The sequence below is a fragment of the Lolium rigidum genome, chromosome 4, assembly GCF_022539505.1.
Source record: "Lolium rigidum isolate FL_2022 chromosome 4, APGP_CSIRO_Lrig_0.1, whole genome shotgun sequence".
NCBI lineage: Eukaryota > Viridiplantae > Streptophyta > Magnoliopsida > Poales > Poaceae > Lolium > Lolium rigidum.
The window spans coordinates 101,437,979-101,459,627 of NC_061511.1; the positions used below are offsets into that span (position 1 = coordinate 101,437,979).

At 44.5% G+C, this 21,649-nt stretch overlaps 1 protein-coding gene across 1 annotated transcript; it reads right to left on the bottom strand.

Moving 5' to 3' along the window:
• Positions 1-1,048: 1,048 nt before the first annotated feature.
• On the bottom strand, positions 1,049-5,505 carry LOC124650042 (ATP synthase subunit gamma, mitochondrial-like). The gene is made up of 9 exons (XM_047189610.1): positions 5,287-5,505; positions 4,179-4,222; positions 3,942-4,094; positions 3,299-3,412; positions 3,088-3,215; positions 2,119-2,241; positions 1,890-2,009; positions 1,558-1,679; positions 1,049-1,419 (listed from the first exon to the last, which is right to left on the bottom strand). Exons 1-9 carry the CDS (start codon positions 5,394-5,396, stop codon positions 1,350-1,352), a joined length of 984 nt encoding a protein of 327 aa, XP_047045566.1. The 5' UTR covers positions 5,397-5,505; the 3' UTR covers positions 1,049-1,349.
• Between the last annotated feature and the right edge of the window lie 16,144 nt (positions 5,506-21,649).

A 21,649-nucleotide genomic window follows, 5' to 3' on the forward strand; every position in this document is an offset into this window, starting at 1 on the left:
ATTTCATATATGTGCACACATAGATGTATATATGTGGATTATTTCCTAAGTTTGTACGCTAGACATCTTTTGCCTCAATTTTTTCTTTTGGTGCTGCACCTCTCTGAACCACCCTCTCAAACATGAATGTATGAAAAATGAGAGCAAAAAATACATGCAAACACGACACCAGCAGATATTCTCGGTTTGGAATTTTTAAAAATGTTCAATCTCTAGAATTGTTAACCTCATTGACCGTTTCTTTTAACCGTTGCCTTAGCGCTAGGAGAACTTAGTTTTCACCGTTGCCTTAGCGGTAGTGTCAAGGCTAGAAATAGTTTAGGTAATGGCCAAACAGAGACGATAACACATCGCGGTTGAGGTTTGATGTTGCTCCTTGAGTATCCTGACTTTGAGCTCCAGGGTGATAACCATTGGTTTAACCACCTAGAGATCTTTTCGGCCCCGTTCGGCTTGCAGCAATCCGAGGAGGGTTGGGGTGGATTGAGCCATTGAGGTGGTTTAAATCCCTAACAAGTTAAAATACACCCCAATCCACTCCAACACACTTCAATCCACCTGAGTAGGGGATTAACCGAACAGGACTTTCAGGTGGGTGATCAAGTGCTGTTGAAGCTACAACCATATGCTCAAACTTTCAGGAAGCCTACAAATACTTTTCTAAAAAAAACTGGAAGCCTACAAATACTTTGGCCCATATAGGGTCTTGGAACACACTGGTTAGCTGGCGTACTGTCCAGCTAGCAGTTGGGTAATGTGTTCCGTGTTTCACAATTGAAGGACTTCAGATCTGATTATACTCCTGTTCATGCCGATCTGCCTCACAAGAGCTTAAAAAGGTTTTGGGCCGTCGCTTGGTAGATTGAATGGATTATACTCCTGTTTATACTCCATTCGTTTTCACTAGTTTTTAGATTTTTTGCTCCAACAGAAATTATGCAAAATGAAAATTTGTGTTTATGAATAATATGTGGCCATCCTTTTTATGTATACACACAAAATCACGTGCATGTAGTGTTACATGTGCGACATTAGAAAAACATGAAAGGGTCTTGGCAACACAGGTATTCAAGTAGTGAAACAATAACCAGTACAATGTGCAGGCTTCACTTATGCATGACAGGCAAATCTTACCACCCATACTTCAGCATATGCTGGAACTTTGGACAATACAAAACAAGGTTGATAGCAAGAAAGCATGTATGCACAGCACTGTCCAGTGATCAGGCTAATTATTGTAACTTAGCACCATGGTCCATTCACTAGGGAAAATGAAAGGGTGTCTAAGATTATAAGCGGCCTTCGTTGGAACAAGAAAATGAAAAAGATGATGCGCAAAAGTTTCATCATCATCCCTCAAGGGCAGAGGCACCCGATATGATCTCAGTGAGCTCTGTAGTGATAGATGCTTGACGTGTCCTGCAGGCAGATAAAATTGGAGTGAATCAGCCCTGTTTTACAGTCATGTTTGGTGTTTGATGCGTCCAGTATACTTCAACTTAGATTAATGTACCCATGCACTGAAGATCTGATGGGAAAAAAGGAGGAGGGACAGACCTGTTGTATGTCAGTGTAAGACGATCAAGCATTTCACCAGCATTTCTGCTCGAGCTGTCCATAGCAGACATCCGGGCACCAAGCTCACTACATCCATTCTCTAGAACAGCATTATACATAACCTGCCAAGAGCACAAACTCAACACAATTAGCACATGATCCTGGCAGCAGAATTTCAACCAAATATCATTATTTTGTGCTATCAAAGAAATGTTTAAAATAGAAAGAAAAAAATTATAACTTGATTTGGAGGGAACAACTCTATGCAATTCATCCCCAGAAACTAAGAAAACTACAAAGGGTCAAGGTTTAAGCGATGAAATGTGACTTACGCAGGAAAACTGAAATTCGGTAAGATTCTGCAGAATTTCTGATTTTGTTTCACCTCCTTCAATTTCATATGAGTCCAGGTCACCAACCTTCCCACCAGATTCTGATTCTTTCTCCATTACCTACCAGGTAAAGAAGAATTGGAGCCAACACGAATTTAGTAAGCAGCTAATTTAACCGGGTATAGGCCATGGAAGCGCAAATTCATATGCCTCAAGAACAAGGACTCACCTCTGGGGACAGAATTGTGGCCATTGTGGGCTGAAATGATATGACCGACTGAAACTTGTTAAAAACAACTCTTATAGCATCATATTCCACATTTTTCAAGATATCATCTGCCAATACTGCGACCTGAAAAACCATTGAAACAATGAATTTAATCTCATCGAGAACATATACACTACCCATTGGTTCCAGAATTAGATACTCCATACATCCAAAGATACAAGGCAGACACAGTTTCAAGATATATCTTTGATCAACAATTATGCGATTCATAATTGACACCATTGGTTTCACATGTAAATGCACTTTCCAACAGTACCAATTTTGCATATGAAATAATTCAAACCTGTTGAACTACATGTTAGTAGAAGATCACTCCTGCGGAACATGCGTGCCTTATCTTTTCAAACAGAGTGGAACTAGTTTACGTAAAAACAACGCTTTAATGAAACCCTCATAATGCAATCAAATAAATGTGAACCTCTTGACATGCTAACACATGCTTGGTAAAAAGTGTAAATAAAATTATGTTCAGTAAAATGACACAGCTGCTTTGCAAAGTACGGAGTAGTATGATTCTTTTGAAGAAAATAGTGATGAAGAAAATGTTATAATGAGCATAGGTAAATACACACTGACGTCTAAATTGCTCCAACCCAGAAAGTCTGCATTAAATGAAACTGCAGAAAAGAAACTCCTAGATAGGTATGCTGCATGTAATTAAGAAGGTACTAGTACGACACCTTTGATATGCTACAGAACTTTAAAAAACATGTGAAACATTGTTTACTCAGGTTAGCTGTAAAATATAGTACTCTGATGCTTTCATTTATCAGGGCGGCAGTGAACACAGTAGTTTGCTGCTTTGGTTGTACGTCTTATTAGGAGTCACTCACATAGGAATGAAAGAATAACATTGCAATTCACGATGTATGTGTAATGGAAATAAAAAGCACAGCAAAATAATTTTACCTGTGTATAGTTAATAGGGTTCTTCTGTAACTCAGATACTGTCATTTCAATATGCTTCCTGGAGTCACGAATGAGTTGAACTTTCCCCTTTTCTCCTAATATGACATACTTGGTTTCTTTCTCTGGACCTGATAATAACTAGATATATAAGCAAACTGTTTTGATCATGAACCAGATATAAATGATGACAAATAATCATGAACCACATTACCAGAAGTCATCTTCAGAAGTGCTTTGCTGACTTTAACTGATGTAGAGTTGATACCACCACAGAGACCCTTGTCAGATGTAATGGCAACAATAACATTCTTCTTGACATCAACACCTGGTGTTTGCATCAAATATGTTAACAGCCAAACAAAGAAAACTCAAGGATTATATCCTTGAATGATTAAGAAATCAATAGATATAGATATATCCTATCTAGGAAAGCCATCCTCTTGGGGGGGGGGAGGGGGGGCGTAAGAGAGAGGATCTGATAAGTATGTTTCGTACCACAATGATATACAGTTTTCATTAAGAAACTGTGGGTCACTGAATTAATAAATGCGTTATTAGAATGAGAAACTAGGAGATCTCTGGTGCGTTTTAATTACTAGAATACATGTGCTAGATATCTATGATTAAGAAACCAAGATAACATCAGTACAAGTGCAACCATCTAATGATTAAGATATATATGTTGCATGCTAACATAAGCATAACATGCTGGAACCACCCACAAACACACAGACAGACCAATAAACGAAATGAAATTAAAAGGAATGCCCAACAATGGACAGGAGAAATAAGGAAATTGGATAAGATGCTACAATAAACATTGTATCAGATATGACAAGATGGCTTATACATACTAGGTGCATCCCCGAGAAGAGCTGTGAATGGCTGCCATAAACCACGTGAATTCTCTGTTCTTGTTTGAACAGCTCGAAGCTTTGATGCTGCAACCATCTTCATTGCTTTTGTAATCTTTTGGATGTTCTTGACACTCTTCATGCGGGTCCTTACTGAAAATCGTTATTAAAGACTAATAAATACGACATCATTTCATGAAGGCAATATAAGAGAAGGGCTAGAATGAAAATCCTAACCAATTTGTGTGGAGACGGACCGTGCACCAAGAATAGCAATCTCCCTGGAAGTTCAAAATGCAACAACGCAACAATCTGATTAACATAAATATTGTGCAGACAGCTGAACAGTGCTTTGATACTTTTTAAAAAATGGTGCAATCTCAAAGTCAAATATAGCAAGTATATATCATCTAGAAAAATAATTTCACCAGCAGTTGAAATTTATGTGAGAGAAGTGGAACAGAATGAACAAAACCATGTTTTAAACATTATAAACCAGTAATTTCATACACATTACAATTAGCAAATTAGCTAAGCACAACCTAAGAGCACAATATGCACGATCACAACTGGTAGCGTCAAAGCACAAATCGAATATCACAAATTTTAGCATAGCAATAGAACATTAAACCAGTAAATTTGCACCAAGACATTCATGGTGGGCAATTGGTAGAAACAGAGCACAGATCAGACATAATCTTTTCAGACAAATTAATTTTACGGGATTAGCTAAACCCAAATCATGAGAATAATACATGACCCACAGTTGGTAGCGTGAAAGCACAGCCAAACATAATGCCACAACGTTTGCAGAGCAAGCGCATCAAATTGTATCAAATTGTATCGTTATTGATACTCCTATAATTGTGAATCCAAAGGGAGCTTTACGTTTTCGCATCCATAACCTAAGAACGTGCACCCAAATCTTGAATACTGACACAACAACAAAAAAACGAGAGCGACGCCATGATTGAATCATGGCATTACACAACCCAATCAGAAATCTCAATCGTTTATCAGAGAGGCGTTCCAGAATCCAATTTAGACGACCATTTCGCCAGATAAAATCCCCTACCGAGCCTTCACGGATCCTTAACCCAAACAATCGTGAACAAACAGAACCAGAACGGAGCCATACATTTCGCAGTTTCCGCAGGCGAACACGACCTACACGAATCTCGCATCCGAGGGGTCATCTTCCGTTTGACCAAGAACACGTGGAACGTAGCTACTCGCCTACGGAGAGATCAGATCCGTAGACAGGCCCAGCGGATCTCTAGGGAACGAGTGGTATAAGGGGAGGCGGATCGATAAGGGAGACGGAGTAAATCGATAGGGATCTTACGGCTGGGGGACGGCCGGGTAGCGCGCACCCATGGAGGCAACCTGGGAAGGAGCCGAGAGGAGGGCCTGACTCCCCCTGCGTCGAAGTACCGCCGCCGCCGCCATCGCCATCGCTGGTGGCGTTGTTCCTCTCTGCTTCTTGCGGATTCGAGGTTGCAAATGGTATTGGGTGCGTCTGTTTCGCCGCAAGAAGTCGAGTGTAGAAAGCTCGGGGGTGGGGGTCGAGGAGATGGTGGACGTGCCCTAGACTTTTTCCGAGTACAAGAAGCGAAGGGGCCGCTGGTTCTTTTTCTGATAGGGCCACCGATGGGCTGATGCATAATGGGCCAGTAATAGAATCTGAATTTTCTTAAAGAAAAAATAGTCTCTCTCTCCAATCTCCATAAACCATAGCTCGTCGCCCTACACCAACTCCATGAGCTCCCCACTGTAAACATCTCAAGCAATATAATCTAGCATGACGTAGCTCTCCGAAGGAGCTGAACCTGTGTAACCCTGTGTCTTCGCACAATCTCGCTTCATAGATGGCTACTCCTTCCTTTCCTCACACCAACAAAAGTGATGCATCGTGTAGCAGCTACCTTGATTACATCCACGACAGTGGCACCCGCCGTGGGGCGTGGGGTGTCAAACAGAAGACCTCAGCTCCCGAGCGGTTCTACCAGTATGGAATGAGAGAATGGTCGATCCCCCCCAAAGGGGGTGCTACTGGGGCTTATATAGTGCACGGAACATTTACACAGAGGTCCCTATTGTCTATGGCGCCGGCTCCGGCTTCCTCGCGTGGTCCCAAGGCGCGGGGGCCCCGGCTGCCGCCCCTGTCCTCTTGTCGCGACCGGCAGGGACAGGACGGAGCGATGGACGGGCCGTAGGCCGGCATCTAGCTTCTGCCCGTAGCCTGTGGCCCCTCAGTAGCGCCGTCCATAGCCTGTGCAGCCCCGGAGAGCCGTGCCATGATGGCATGTCCATCACGTTGATCGGTGTAGCTCTGCAGTGGCCGGGATCAGCGAGATGGGACAGGTTCGTGGACTTTTGCACCCGGAGAGTGCCCAGGATCCTTCTCCTGGAAGGATCACCAACTTTTGGAGCCGGCCAGGGGAATGATGAACCCAGCCACGGGTGAGCCAGCCGGCCTGGCGGTGCCGAAGCCGGCCGACTCTATCTCAAGCCGGATATAATATATCTAAGCCGGCTCAGACCATGGCACCGCCGGCCACGACTAAGCCGGCCAAGACATGGTCCCAGCCGGCCCCAAGGCGGCCAGTCACGACTACTGTCAGCTGCTCCTCAGCCGGCTTTGCCGCGGGCCAGCCGGCCCTGAGCCAATTGTTCCAAGTTCTTTGACATACCCGGGGTTATCCCCGACAGCGACGGCCGATTCAGCACCGGTATGCGACCGACATCGATCTGCGCCTCCGAATCGCGGTCGTCGGACTCGTACTCGTGGACGATGCGCAGGAGCGCCTCGTTCGACCTCGTGACCGTCGGCCGGACGGCAGGATCCATCGGTGCTGGAGCGGAAGGAGGCAGAGGAGGCCATGGGCGGTGGTTTGATGCGATAGGGCTATGAGTGTCAGTGAGAGAGTGAATGGGAGAGAGAATGAGGGAACCGGTGACTGGAAGTGGGGAGCGAGGGTCAAGACAACGCGGTGTCTCCCACGGTTCTCCACACGTGCAACCGTTGAACAAGGGCATGAAAAATGGCACGACGGGACAAGCCTGCTGGAAACTGCCGATTCGGACGTTTCTCTAGGGCCTGTCCCAGGGGTGCTTTCAGAACCGGTTGAGCCACAACGCGGAGGACTTTCAGGCAACCAAATGGAAACAGGCCGATTTTTCTGAGCCGATGCAAGCCAGCGCCCCCAGCCTACCAAACAAGCCCCTGGTGACCCTGTGGCGTATATGGCATGCTCATAACGAGATGACACATGAGAAGTCTGCCCTTCAATCGAAGGCGCACGCAAGTTCTCGTGAGCTACTTGAACTCGCTGCTGATGATAAACAATACCCGGAGAAGGACGTGGAGGAAGGTAAAATTGTCATCTCGTGTACTAAAGGATTCAGCACCAAAGACGAAGGGCAGCACTTTTCAAAAAAAAAAAAAAAAAAAAAAAAAAAAGACGAAGGGCAGCACAAGGAGCATGCCAAACACCAGGTATGTGTACGATCAGAGATGGGGAAAGCGACTGAATGTTGATGGTTCATAGGATCAGTTCACTGGAGCGGGCGCTGGGATGACGGTATGAGACCACAGGCCAGATGATTTACGCTGCATGCCGCCACCTTGAGCAGTGACGTGATGCAACACACGCAGAACTAATGGCCATTGAAGAGGGTCTGCAGCTTGCGATAATTTGGTCCCCGTCCGTGCGGGCCAGCTCCGCCCCGCCCCGGCGAGCGCCGCTCCCGCCTGTGGCCGACGCGGCGAGCGCCGCCCCCGCCTGTGCCCGGCCGTGGCTGTCCACGCCACGCTGCCCCGTTCGACGTCGCCGGCGCGGCTCCAAGCTCGCCGCGGGCGCGGAGCTTGTTTCGGCTCCGGCGACTTCCGGCAGGTGTGAAAAAAAAGGAGGCGGCGGCGACGAGTGCCTCCATGAGTAGGCGACGGCGGCAGTCGACGAGGCGAGCCAAACTCCGGCGGCTGTACCATGGATTTCATGGGAGAAAGGAGGACAGAGGAGAGAGAATGCTGTGGGGTCTACCGGGTTGTCTTTGTCTCTCTGTCAAATGGGCCAGAACGGGTGTCCGGCCGGACAGAACGACCACAGATGGACGCCCGCTCGCGTCCGCCTCGACCCAATTCGCTCCAAGATTTGCGTCAGTTTTGGGTCAAACCGGACGCTGAGAGTATCCGCTTTTAAGATGGGTTGCCCCGCTGAGTGCAGTTTTGACCCATCCGGACTCATACGGAGTCCGTTTTTGGGTTTGGATCTTCCGGTTGGAGATGCCCTAACACTGGAGACGGATTGGGCAGAGCTGATCAAGGAAAGTCCGCCAAATCTGTCGGCTTATGCTTTCAGAGTGAATGTCATTCGTGAACTGGTTCGGGAACGGGGAATTAGAATAGCTAGCCTCAGAATCACAGACCATGTCTAACAGGCCCCTTATTTTTATGTCCCGTATTTCACGATTATTTCGTCCCATATAAAAAAAAGTGCTTGTCGATACACCGTTCCGTCTAGCAGACCCGTATTTCACCCCGTAAATTCGTAAATTTAAAACCACGGGAAACTTGTTCATATTCATTGTTCGTCGATCATACATACGGATCAACGAGCTTCGGCGGGACGTACGCGGCGCCGGCGTACCTGCAGGCAGCACGGCGGCTCCCCGCGGCGGATCTTTTGCATTGGAGACGTCACGCATCCTCCACGTTGTCCGGCAAACGGGATCGCTTCGATCCGCTCGCCGGCGAGGCGGTACTGCGGCAGCGTGCGTCCATGCCGGAGCTGGGGTGAAATGGGGAGCTTGGGAGTGAGGGATTTCTCGCCGGAGCTAACTAGGGAGGCGGCGGCGCACGGCGGAGCTAGGGTTGCGAGTGAGGGGTTAACCCTCACTCGCACCTTCGCCCGGTATAAGTAGGGACCGGCGGGGCGGATTTCCTGGGGCCCGTATTCCGCCGAAACCGGCCGGCCCGAATACGGGGTCTGCTAGACGGCCCAAACCGCGCCTGCCCCGTATCCCGCCGGAATTTTACGGGGTGAGCGGGTTATAAGGGGCCTGTTAGACATGCTCTCAGTGCAGTTGTAGGTCCCTTGAAAGCCCTATTCCTTCGACCGATCTCGCCTACATCAGATGTAAGACAAAAAAATGAGAAGATTTGAAGCTCCCTAAATGAACTCTGAGGGAAACCCATGTAAGCTTTGTATTTTATCTGTTGACCATGTAGAAGAGAACATAATACTACAATTAGATAATTGTTTTGATAGACATCTGAATCTGAATAGATGAAAAGTAAAATCGAAACCATCAAGTTACTGCAAGAGAAGACATAGGGTGCTCTCTATCTATGATTAGGATAACAAGGACGTCGCCTAGAGGGGGGTGAATAGACGGGTTGTAAAAACTTCTACTTGAGGACCAAACAAGGCGGAATAAAATTACTTAAGGTTTACTTATTTAGCTCAAAGCCTATCAACTAGGGTTTGCCTATGTACACCAACAACCTATGCTAAGCATGATAAGTAACAAGGTGATAACAAATCTAGATATGGAACAACAAGTCTAAGGGTTATCACAATGTAAAGCGCATAGGTAAAGGAGCTCGGGTTGAGAAGTAACCGGTGCACGAGAAGACGACGTATTCTCCTCGAGCCTTTCCACTAAAGGGAAAGTCTCGATCCACTAAGGGACCCTTGAGGGTGGTCACCGAACCCGTACAAGCTTGGGGCAAACACCCAAGTATCAAGCTTGAAGCAACTCCACAACGCCGGAGGCTCTCAAGTACAAGGCCACAAAGGCTACAACACGCCACACACGGCAATAAGGCCATGAAGGCTCCAACGCGTCACAACCGGCTCCAAGACCACAAAGGCTACCATACTCCACAAAGGCAACAACGCCACAAAGGCGACAACGCCACGAAGGCTCGCACGCCACAAAGATGACAAGGCCACAAAGGCCACAAGGCCACAAAGGCTATCACGCCACAAAGGTGACAAGGTCACGAAGGCAACAACACCACTAAGGTCAACAAGCCCTCTACAAGACAGAAACCCCAGAGAGAACCCAAACCGATGCACCTAATGCAATGGCTAAGAACACCACTAAGATGCCCAAGTTATTCTCTCCCAAATTCCAACAAAGCTACAAAAGCTATTGGGGAAATAAGGCAGGAAGAACAAAATAGGAGGAGGAACACCAAATTACTCCAAGATCTAGATCTAGCAAGATCCCCTCACTTGGAGAGGGATTCACTTAGTGGAGCACTAGATCTAGATCTCCTATCTCCTTTCCCCCAAAAGGATGCAAGAAAATAGTGGGGGGATCAAGAGGAGGATCAAGCTCTTCAAGGTCAACAATTGAGGAGAGAGAATGGGTGGGAAGAACTTGTGTGGACGGAGGTGGGAGAGATGTACATATAGCGGGCCAGAAATATGACTGTTGGCGCAGAAAAACGGTTAGATTCGCGCCCGAAACGGTACTACCGCTTGTCGAAGCGGTACTACCGCTCGCGCACAAAACAGTACAAAAATAGGCAGAAAAGTATGTGCCGAACCGGTACTACCGGACTACGAACCGGTACTGCCGTTCGTGTTAAATCAGAGATAGAGAGAGAGAGGCGGCGCAACAGCTGGAAAACACATGGAATATGGTGGCCGGCACGCGGGCAAAAAGTCGAGCGGGAAAGGCAAGCTGGAGCGATTCCCGCGCGCTGGGAAGCTGCTCTCCCGCGCAGGTCAACATGTGGAGCGAGCGAGCAGCGATTGCGGGACTTGGCCTTTCCCGCAGCGAGCAGAGCGGCGTGCGGCCGGGCGCAGCTGGGACGACCGGGAGGCGGCCCAGTGCGGGGCGGAGCAGCGGCCTGGCTGGGCGCGGTTGGTGGGCCGGCAGCTCGGTGCGGGCGTGGCCCAGGGCGGGGCTGGTAGGGATCTGGTGAGGCTGGGCGTTGGGCCGAAGGAGGGAGGAAGAAGGTGCGGGCCGGTAGTACCGGCCTGGTTCTGGCTGGGTACCGTAAGGCCTACGGTACTACCGGCCTGGTACCGGCCCGGTACCGCTCCGAGTCTAGTAGCGTTGGGAGGGCAGTCCGATACTGGGCCGGAAGCCCAACCGGCACTACCGCCCACCTTTCTTTTTTTTCTTTTTCTGCGACACGGGAAACGCGATAACTTAAGCTAGGAAACTCCAAATGAGGTGAAACCAATTTTGCTATAAAGAAGGCGACAAGAGATACCTTCACACATGGTGAAAACGTGCAAACAAGTGGATGATGATTTTCTTATGATCATAGAGGTGTAACCTCTCAATATGGTAAATCGAGAAAATCATCACCCTCGAACATGCAACATGCGATGCATCCGGAATCCGTTTCCGATGAGCTAGAGCTTGTCATGAGAATGAACACAAGCTATAAAACATCTCATGGATAAGAACCAAGAACAACCAAGAAACACGATGCAAATGCATACAAGGTTTGAGCTCTCTCCGATGATGTGACCCACTATCCTATCGAGCACAAACCTTGTCCTTGCGCGTTCCACTCGAGTCGGCAAGCTCCGTCTTCACCCTCTTCATCATTGTACATGCCACCATCTTCTTCCAACATACACGCCACCGTCTTCATCCATATTGTACCCACGCCACCGTCTTCATCTCTTCTACACCGTCTTCGTCCATCTTCATCTTGTACACCGTCTTCATCTCTCTTCGGCACCGTCTTCTTCATTGTACTCGATCTTCTCCATCTTGCAACCTTGAGACCAACATATAGCTATGGACGCGACCTAAGATAGATTCTCAATACAACCATTATTAGTCCATAGGGATTGTCATCAATTACCAAAAGGAGCCCCCATGTGTGATTTTGGTAATTGATGACAATCTCTTTGAGAGGGTTTAAATAAGGAATTTAGCGAGCAACCCAAGTTGAATATTTAGAACAAACTCCCCCATAATATATGCATGTGTGAATGAACATGAATTTCAATGCATATATCGGCAATTAAAGCCTAGCGGAGTATCCTCTAAATATTCAACCATGCAAAGCAACAAATGCAAGCATGAGAGGCAAATGCTTAAGAACCAAACAAATGCAATTCCTTCAAACCCTCCAAACTTCTCCCCCATTGGCATCGATTGCAGAAATGGACGAAAGGTTCCGAAGGCCAATATAGTGAGAGTTCTAACTATATTGAGGATCAAAGATTGCAAGAAGATATGAATGTGAGAAAGCTTCAACAAATGAAGCAAGCAATCAAATGAATCATCGAACCAAATGAAAGATATTATGATAAGATCAAGAAGAATGCTTTAAGTAACATGCGGAAGCTCCCCAAGGTTTGTGCACAAGATAAACAATTTGCATTGAAAAATAAGGTGCACAAACATGGAATCATAACTCTCGCAAGATCACTCAATGCAAAAGGTAACAAGTGAAATAAGGATTTATGTTAGCCGCACATGAGCATTTTAGATAGAATGAGGAAGCTCCCCAAGGTACGTGCACATGTTATAATATTATATTTGAATACAATGTGCACAACATGGAATCCTCACTCTCTCATTGCCATTTAAAACACAAACATTTGCAAGAGATCATAGAAGAGATTAAGTATCACTTGGAGTAACAAATGGTTGAGCATCAAGAAGAGACAACATAAGATAAGGCTCAACCAAATGGATGTGTGGGAGGTATGACAAAGCATATTATTAGACTAATACAAGGATGCGCATTGAGCATCATCATAGTCTTCAATGAATGAGGTTGCTAAGCATAACCATACCACACACAAAATTCAAATAAGATATCCAATGAGAACCATAAAGAAACACAAGCTTAATAAGAAGCAAATAAAATCAAAGTTTGTGCCAAAACCACATATGAGTGTGTGAAGATGAAAATAGGATAAAGTGAGCACTCATAATAAAATTCCTTGTGGAGCCACCAAAGAGACAAACAAGAATAGAAAGAATGGACTCCAACAAAGGGGGGTATCAAAAAGATATGTATTGTCTCTCATGTATATAAGTTTCTCTAAGTGGACAACATCACGAAGATATTTATCCACAAAGAAACATGCACACACAAGATAGGTGCAAAAGAAATAGAGCAAGATATCCAATGATGAAGTAATATACTATACCAATGAGATATTTGCGTTATAGCACGACCAAAGGCTCATATTTATCTCATTGTACATTGAACAACTTCAACCATAAACACCTCAAAGACATCACAAGAATCACCAAGAGAAGGAGATAATTGAGATGCTTTGAGAGAGGCACACAAGTATCACAAAATTAAATACCAAATGGAAGCATCAAATTTATGCAAATATATCTTTATTGCACATGTGAGCATATTGAGGAGAGGATAGGTAATTCAATTGTGAAGTTGACATATTTTGGATTAGGTGAATCATAAACATGATTTTTATATTTCCCAAAAAAATGCTCTCATCTCAACATACTCATATTTGCAATAAAGTGGTTTCATTTAAAAGCTTTGCAATACCACAACATTTTCAAGCAACAACTCATGTCAAAGATAACCCCATGGTTGGATATAAGATAAGCATGCATGAGGTAGATAGATACTTGTTACCCAGATGCAAATGGTGTGATGTAATAGATATGAGTTTGTCACAACATCATAGCTCGTCTCCAATAGTCACTTGTCCTTCACTTCTTCTTCATGAGTGAGACGAGCACCCAAAGCATCACCAATGTACCTAAGGCAAAGCTCAAGCACACAATGGTCCCCAAACTAATTGGGTCCGAGTAGTTAGTGAAACTACAACACATAGGACAAACTCCACGTAAATATATGCATATGGATATGAATTTGAATTTCATGCACATCTTAGCCGATTTAGAATTATTGTGGAGTTTTCCCTATGCATTGGATCAACGAAAGCAAGCATGCCATAAGATATACATGAAGTAAATATGCATGCAAGACTTTCAAGAACCAAATGGAGATATGACTTGGACAAAATCCAAAATAGAACACGATGGCACACAAAGGTGTGACATGTCAAAAGGTTGTCCAACCCATATCCAAGAATCAAATCAACACAAGATTGACCCCAAAGTTCAACAAATGAACTAAACACAACAGGCAAGATGATATCCAAAACACACATGCTCAAGGACTTATCTCATTTTAAGAAGCCTAAACTAAATATGAAGTAATGAGATAACCAACTCCCAAAGAAAGCAAGGTTTCAAATAAAACAAACCCTTAACACTTTTCATGATGGCACAAAAGTACCGAAAAGAAAAGGTTTGTCTTCCAAAGTCAAATTTTTGAAACAAGAGAGTTTTCCAACAAACATAGGAGAGCTCCCCCAAGATCAGTGCACTATTTAGGATTTTGCATTTGAATACAAAATGCACAAATGCGGGATCATCGCTCCACCGTTGTTTATCAAAACACTAACAAGGTTCAAGTGAAATAAGGAGATCCATAAGAAACAAGGAAGACACATGAGAGTCAAACCCACAAAGACAAATTCTGGCAAGAAATAAAGCAATTGAGCACACGAGCCAAGTGTGAGAATGATCCAAAGACATACCACACAACATGTTATCAATTTTCCAAGGACAAGAGATATATTGGAAATATTTCCTTATGGTGGTTTGAGGATATATCCAATATCATCTTCACAACTAAGGAAGCATATGGTAAATGATAAGAGTTAACCATAATGCAAATGGAGATTCTTGAGAGCTTCAATTTTTACACCACCATGCAAGGCAATGAATAGCATAACTTGAAGCACATGATTTTCCAAAGAGTATATAGCTAGCAATACAATGTGGAAAACCATGCCAAGAAAAACACTCACAAACAAAATCCAGGAGAATAGCAGTAAGAGCATTTTAGGCAAAATGGGATTTGTTTGAGCAAACATGTCACATAGGAACAAGATAATCTATAATATCAATTTTATGTGACACAACCTCAAGTGTTCATATTTTCTAAGTTTGTAATATGCACAAAGCATAATACTTTACCATAATGTGATAAAGGCATTTTTCGTACAAGAGGCAAATAAGAACCAATAGAGCTAATTAATGGACACTATAGAATTTTAATTCATCACGTCGCACATTTTAAGATTGTGAAATGCACAAAGCATATCACTCCCCCAAAATGGGATAGTCCATTAATTACTCACAAGAGCCAACAACTACGATATCAACAAGATGCAATAGGCTCAACACAGGAACAATTGTACATGATGTGCCACCCAACATATATAAGCATGATAGCAAAATAAGCAAGTAGGAGGCACAACATACACAACCACATGAAGGTACAAAACCAACACATGTAAAAGGGGCGAGTAACTTTCAATGTAAAGGAGTTGAGGACTCGTTACCGCAAGGAGGAGCATGAGTAAAGGATAAAAGGAATAATACTTGACTTGAGGAAATAAGAATGATGAAGATCCTCTAAGTCTTCATGAACTAGTCAAGTCTCCATGCCCTCCAATCATACCTATTGATCAAATTTTTGCTTGTTGGTCCCCACCTAAGTTGGGTCCTAAGAAGTTAGTCACAATAGGCTTGCCAACCCAGATGGTTCTTTTTACGAAACCACTTTGAGTGCCAACATATTTGGCAAACACACTCCCAACCTTATCCTTACGAAGAGAATAAGCAACATCGATCAAGATAGGGTTGGATGAGTTACCAATAGTGCACAAGGAGGAGATGTGGCCCTTCTCACGGCATATGTAGCATGTTCTTTTCTTCTCCTTCTTTCACTTGATTTCTTCACAACGGGAGCATTGGCTTGATCCTTCTCGGGTAGTGGCCTTTCTTCAAGTCGAGGTAGACCATGAGCTCCATTTTGAGGTAGACCATGAGCTTGACCTTGAGGTAGACCATGAGCTCCATCTTGAGGCCGCTTCCCTTGTTTTTTTCTCGCCAAGTGTGGCTTCTTCTTCAAGGGGTAAGATCTAACATGATGCCCTTCAATCTTGCACTTGAAGCACACAATCTTGGCGGGATCCTTCACATGCCCTTGGCCCTTCTTCCGCTTGTGCATGGTGGACTTCTTGTTGTTGTTGGAGTTGAATCCAAGTCCACTCTTGTCATTGGGAGATTGTTTCTCACTCAACATGACGTCAAGTTTGCTCTTCCCTTCATGACTCTTTACCAAGTCCTTCTTCAAAGAAGAGACTTGGGCCTTGAGCTCTTCGATTTCCTCTACATGGTTAGTAACAACACAAGTACTAGAGGAAGTGGAAGCTTCATTGTTAGAGCAACGAGGCAAGGTAGGTAATTCACCACAAGATATAACAATAGCATGAGTGGGTGAATTACAAGCACTAGCACATGGATTGTTAGAGCAACAAGGCATAGAAGGTAGTTCACCACAAGATATATCGATATCATGAGTGAGTGAACTACAAGCACTAGCACATGGAAAAATAGCATTTTGAGAAGTAGTGCTAGTACTCACATGAGGCTCATGAGATGTTACCTTTGACATGATAGCCTCATGAGCTAACTTTAGCAAATCACGAGAGACTAGAAGATCATCATGAGAGTTAGAAAGCTTTCCATGACTTTCTTACAATTTCTCATAATTGCTTGTTAGCAAAGCAAGTTGAGATCTTAGCTCAACATTCTCCTTCAAGATGGATGCTTCACAATAGGTAGAGTTAGTAGCACAAGCATCATCAATAATAGCACAAGGAGAAGGCAACTTAGGAAGCTCTATTAGGTTGGAAGCCTTAAGTTGCTCATGTGACTCGGTGAGTTTGATGAGCTCACTCTCAATGGCCCTAGAGCTACTTTTGAGAAGCTCAAAATCCTCAAGGAGTTTAGCATGAGCAATTACTAGATCATCATTTTTAGTTTCAAAAACATGTGCCATCTCTAAAGCTCTATCACAAGATTCCTTTACTTTAGATAGCTCTAGAGTAAAAGTCTCCTCAAGAGATTCATAGGTGGATTGTTGTTCTTCAAGAGCTTCACTAAGAGTTGCATCTCATTTGCATACTCGCCCTCATGCTCTTCCATTTTCTCAATAATTTTTGTGCTCTCAATGGCAAAAGCAAGATTTTCATAAAGTTAGAGCAAACAAATTTCTTCTTACGAAGAGCATGAAAAACCAACTCACTCATCATGTTTAAGGAAGCAACATTAAGTTCTTCCATATCATCATCCTCATCATCACTAGATATAAAGGGTTCCAAAGGGGGAGATACATTTGAAGCCCTAGCCATAAGGCATGTGTAAGAACCGTGAGATGATGGAGAGGATGAAGTAATTGAAGCTTCATCCGAGATCTTGTCTTGGCCCATAGTATCTTCGGTTTCCTTTACATTGTTAGTCACACAAATACTAGAGGAAAACGAATCATTTTTATCATGGCAACAAGACAAGGCAAGCATATCAACATGGGATAAAGATATGCAAGGACTATCAACACTAGCATGTAAGATATTTCTAGTGCTATAAGTGTTCAAGTCCAAAGATGAAACATTGCAATGGGATAGGGATGTAGAATCATCAAGAGAAAGCTCACTATCAACAATGCAATGTTCATCACCACTCACCATACCATTACCTTGTGTCTTACCACACATTGGTGAAGTGGAGAGAGTGCGATCATCCTCGATGGTCTTGGATCCACCATATGTATCTCGAAGCTTTGTCCAAAACTCATGAGCACTCCGGAAAGGCGCGATGGAGGAGATCACTATATGACTCACAACATGGCAAAGCACTTTAGTAGTTTGAGCATCTAGATAAGAGTTTTCCTTCTCCTCAAAAGATGGATTTTGTGGATCCTTAGGAGGAGAAAAATCCATATCAAGAATTTGCTCCACATGTGGGTGCATGTCCCTAAAATATTCAAGCATGTAGAATTTCCAAGCATCATAATTAGTGACATCAAATGTAAAAGTGTTATTGTGCACTAATCCTCTAGCCAATGTCATTACTCTCTGGACGGTGAAGCCCAACAAGATAAGAGAGCCCTAGCTCTGATACCAATTGAATGTACAAGGACGTCGCCTAGAGGGGGGGTGAATAGGCGGGTTGTAAAAACTTCTACTTGAGGGCTAAACAAGGCGGAATAAAACTACTTAAGGTTTACTTGTTTAGCTCAAAGCCTATCAACTAGGGTTTGTCTATGTGCACCAACAACCTATGATAAGCATGATAAGCAACAAGGTGATAACAAACTAGATATGGAACAACAAGCATAAGGGCTATCACAATGTAAAGCGCATAGGTAAAGGAGCTCGGGTTGAGAAGTAATCGGTGCACGAGGAGACGACGATATATTCCGAAGTTCACACCCTTGGGTGCTACGTCTCCGTTGGAGCGGTGTGGAGGCACAAGGCACTCCAATGAGCCGCTAGGGCCACCGTATTGGAAAGCCTCGATCCACTAAGGGACCCTTGAGAGGGTGGTCACCAAACCCGTACAAGATTGGGGAAAACACCCAAGTATCAAGCTTGAAGCAACTCCACAACGTTGGAGGCTCTCAAGTACAAGGCCACAAAGGCTACAACATGCCACACACAGCAACAAGGCCACGAAGGCTCCAACGCGCCACAACCAGCTCCAAGACCACAAATGCTACCACACTCCACAAAGGCAACAACGCCACAAAAGCTACCCCGCCACGAAGGCTACCACGCCACAAAGACGACAAGGCCACAAGGCAACAACACCACTAAGGTCAACAAGACCTCTACAAGACCGAAACCCGGAGAGAACCCAAACCGATGCACCTAATGCAATGGCTAAGAACACCACTAAGATGTCCAAGTTATTCTCTCCCAAATTCCAATAAAGCTACAAAAGCTATTGGGGAAATAAGGGATGAAGAACAAAATAGGGGGAGGAACACCAAATTACACCAAGATCTAGATCTAGCAAGACCCCCTCACTTGGAGAGGGATTCACTTGGTGAAGCACTAGATCTAGATCTCCTCTCTCCTTTCCCCCCCAAAAGATGCAAGAAATAGTGGGGGATCAAGAGGAGGATCAAGCTCTTCAAGGTCAACAATGGAGGAGAGAGAATGGGTGGGAAGAACTTGTGTGGACGAAGGTGTGAGAGATGTATATATAGGGGCCCGAGAAATATGACTACTGGGGCTGAAAAATGGTCAGATTCACGCCCGAACCGGTATTACCACTTATTGAAGCGGTACTACCGCTCGCGCATAAAACAATACAAAAACAAGCAGAAAAGTATGCGCCGAACCGGTACTACCGGACTACGAACTGGTACTACCGTTCGTGTTAAATCAGAGATAGAGAGAGAGGCGGCGCATCAGCTGGAAAACGCATGGAATATGGTGGCCGGCGCGCGGGCAAAAAGTCGAGCGAGAAAGGCAAGCTGGAGCGGGTCCCGCACGCTGGGAAGCTGCTCTCCCGCGCAGGTCAACATGTGGAGCGAGCGAGGAGCGATCGCGGGACTTGGCCTTTCCCGCAGCGAGCAGAGCGGCGACCGGCCGGGCGCAGCTGGGCCGACCGGGTGGTGGCCTAGTGCGGGGAGGAGCAGCGGCCTGGCTGGGCGCAGTTGGTGGGCCGGCGGCTCGGTGCGGGCGTGGCCCAGGGCGGGGCTGGAGCAGCGGGCTGGTGGGGATCTGGTGAGGCTGGGCGTTGGACCGGATGAGGGGGGGGGGGGGGTGCTGTACGCCGACCTGGTCGGCGCGGACCAGGCGCCGCACACCCCCCAGGCGGGTTGTTGGGCCGGCCCAACATATTCCCTCCTGTTATTTTTGACTTTTTTGCTTTTTCGTTTTTTCTGGTTAATTTTTCTTTTTACGTTTTTTAAAAGATGATTCTTTTTAGACCCGATTTTTTAAAATTATTTTAGTTTTTTTTAGAAATTTAAATATTTTCAAAATTTGAACATTTTTTAGGCTGGAACAATTTTCAAATTAGAAAAATTTTTAAATTGGAACAAATTTTAAATTAGAACAAATTTTAAATTGGAAAAAATATTTTTCAAAAAAATTATTATTTTTTATATGTGAACAATTTTCGAATTTGAACAATTTTTATACTTGAACAATTTTTGAATTTGAACAATTTTTATACTTGAACAATTTTCGCATTTGAACAATTTTATACTTGAACAATTTTCGAATTTGAAATTTTCTTGAATTTTTTTAGTTAGAAAATTTTACATTCAAAAATATAGTAAAATTAAAAAATTAAATATTGAAAACGAAAAAAGAAACAGAAATGAAAAAAAACAGAAATGAAAAAGAAACAGAAATGGAAAAAAAACAGAACAGAAAAATGACTCAGAAAAAAAAGCGGCCAACTGGCCCAACACCCGAACTGGGCCGGCCCGTACCGCGCGGGGGGTGTGCGGCGCGCGGTACGCGCCGACCTGGTCGGTGTATAGGATTTCCGCCGGATGAGGGAGGAAGAAGGTGGTACCGGCTGGGTACCATAAGGCCTATGGTACTACCGGCCTGGTACCGGCCCGGTACCGCTCTGAGTCCAGTAGCGTTGGGAGGGCAGTCCGGTACTGGGCCGGAAGCTCAACCGGCACTACCGCCCACCTTTCTCCTTTTTCTTTTTCTGCGACACGGGAAATGCGATAACTTAAGCTAGGAAACTCCAAATGAGGTGAAACCAATTTTGCTAGAAAGAGGACGACAATAGCTACCTTCACACATGGTGAAAACATGCAAATAAGTGGATGATGATTTTCTTATGGCTATAGAGGTGTAACCTCTCAATATGGTAAATCGGAAAAATCATCACCCTCGAACATGCAACATGCGATGCATCCGGAATCCGTTTCCGATGAGCTAGAGCTTGTCATGAGAATGAACACAAGCTCTAAAATATCTCATGGATAAGAACCAAGAACAACCAACAAACACGATGCAAATGCATGCAAGGTTTGAGCTCTCTCCGATGATGCGGCCCACTATCCTATCGAGCACAAACCTTGTCCTTGCGCGTTTCACTCGAGTCGGCAAGCTCCGTCTTCATCCTCTTCATCATTGTACATGCCACCATCTTCTTCCAACACACACGCCACCGTCTTCATCCATCTTGTACCCACGCCATCGTCTTCATCTCTTCTACAGCGTCTTCGTCTCTCTTCGTCTTCTAAACCGTCTTCATCTCTCTTCGGCACAGTCTTCATCCGTCTTCTTCATTGTACTCGATCTTCTCCATCTTTCAACCTTGAGACCAACATATAGCTACGGACACGACCTAAGATAGATTCTCAATACAACCATTAGTCCATAGGGATTGTCATCATTTACCAAAATCACACATGGGGCTCCATGTTTTTCATAAGCTAACATGAATCTATCCGCATAGGGCACATTCCACGGACAACCGTAGACAGGTGTTCATACAGAAGTCCCAGAATTATCCTTCCTATGTAATCATGTAGGGATTTATTAAGTGTTTAAATAATGTATATATAATGAGACTGGCCGGTCTAAAAAAATTACAACTTATCACAAATACCATACTTCCAATTAAAAATGAAAAACCATTGAATAGTTTTTAGAACTCCTATTCTTCAGTTTTTCTTGGAAGAGAGTCTCGATCTCAGGCATGACTTAGTGACGACCTAATGAAAGTACAATATGTGCAATATATGTGAAAACACCTAAGGAAATGCACTCCCATGCTTCAAGCATGATCTCATGAAAAATGAAAAAGGCAAAGAAATTACCAGGGCATATCAA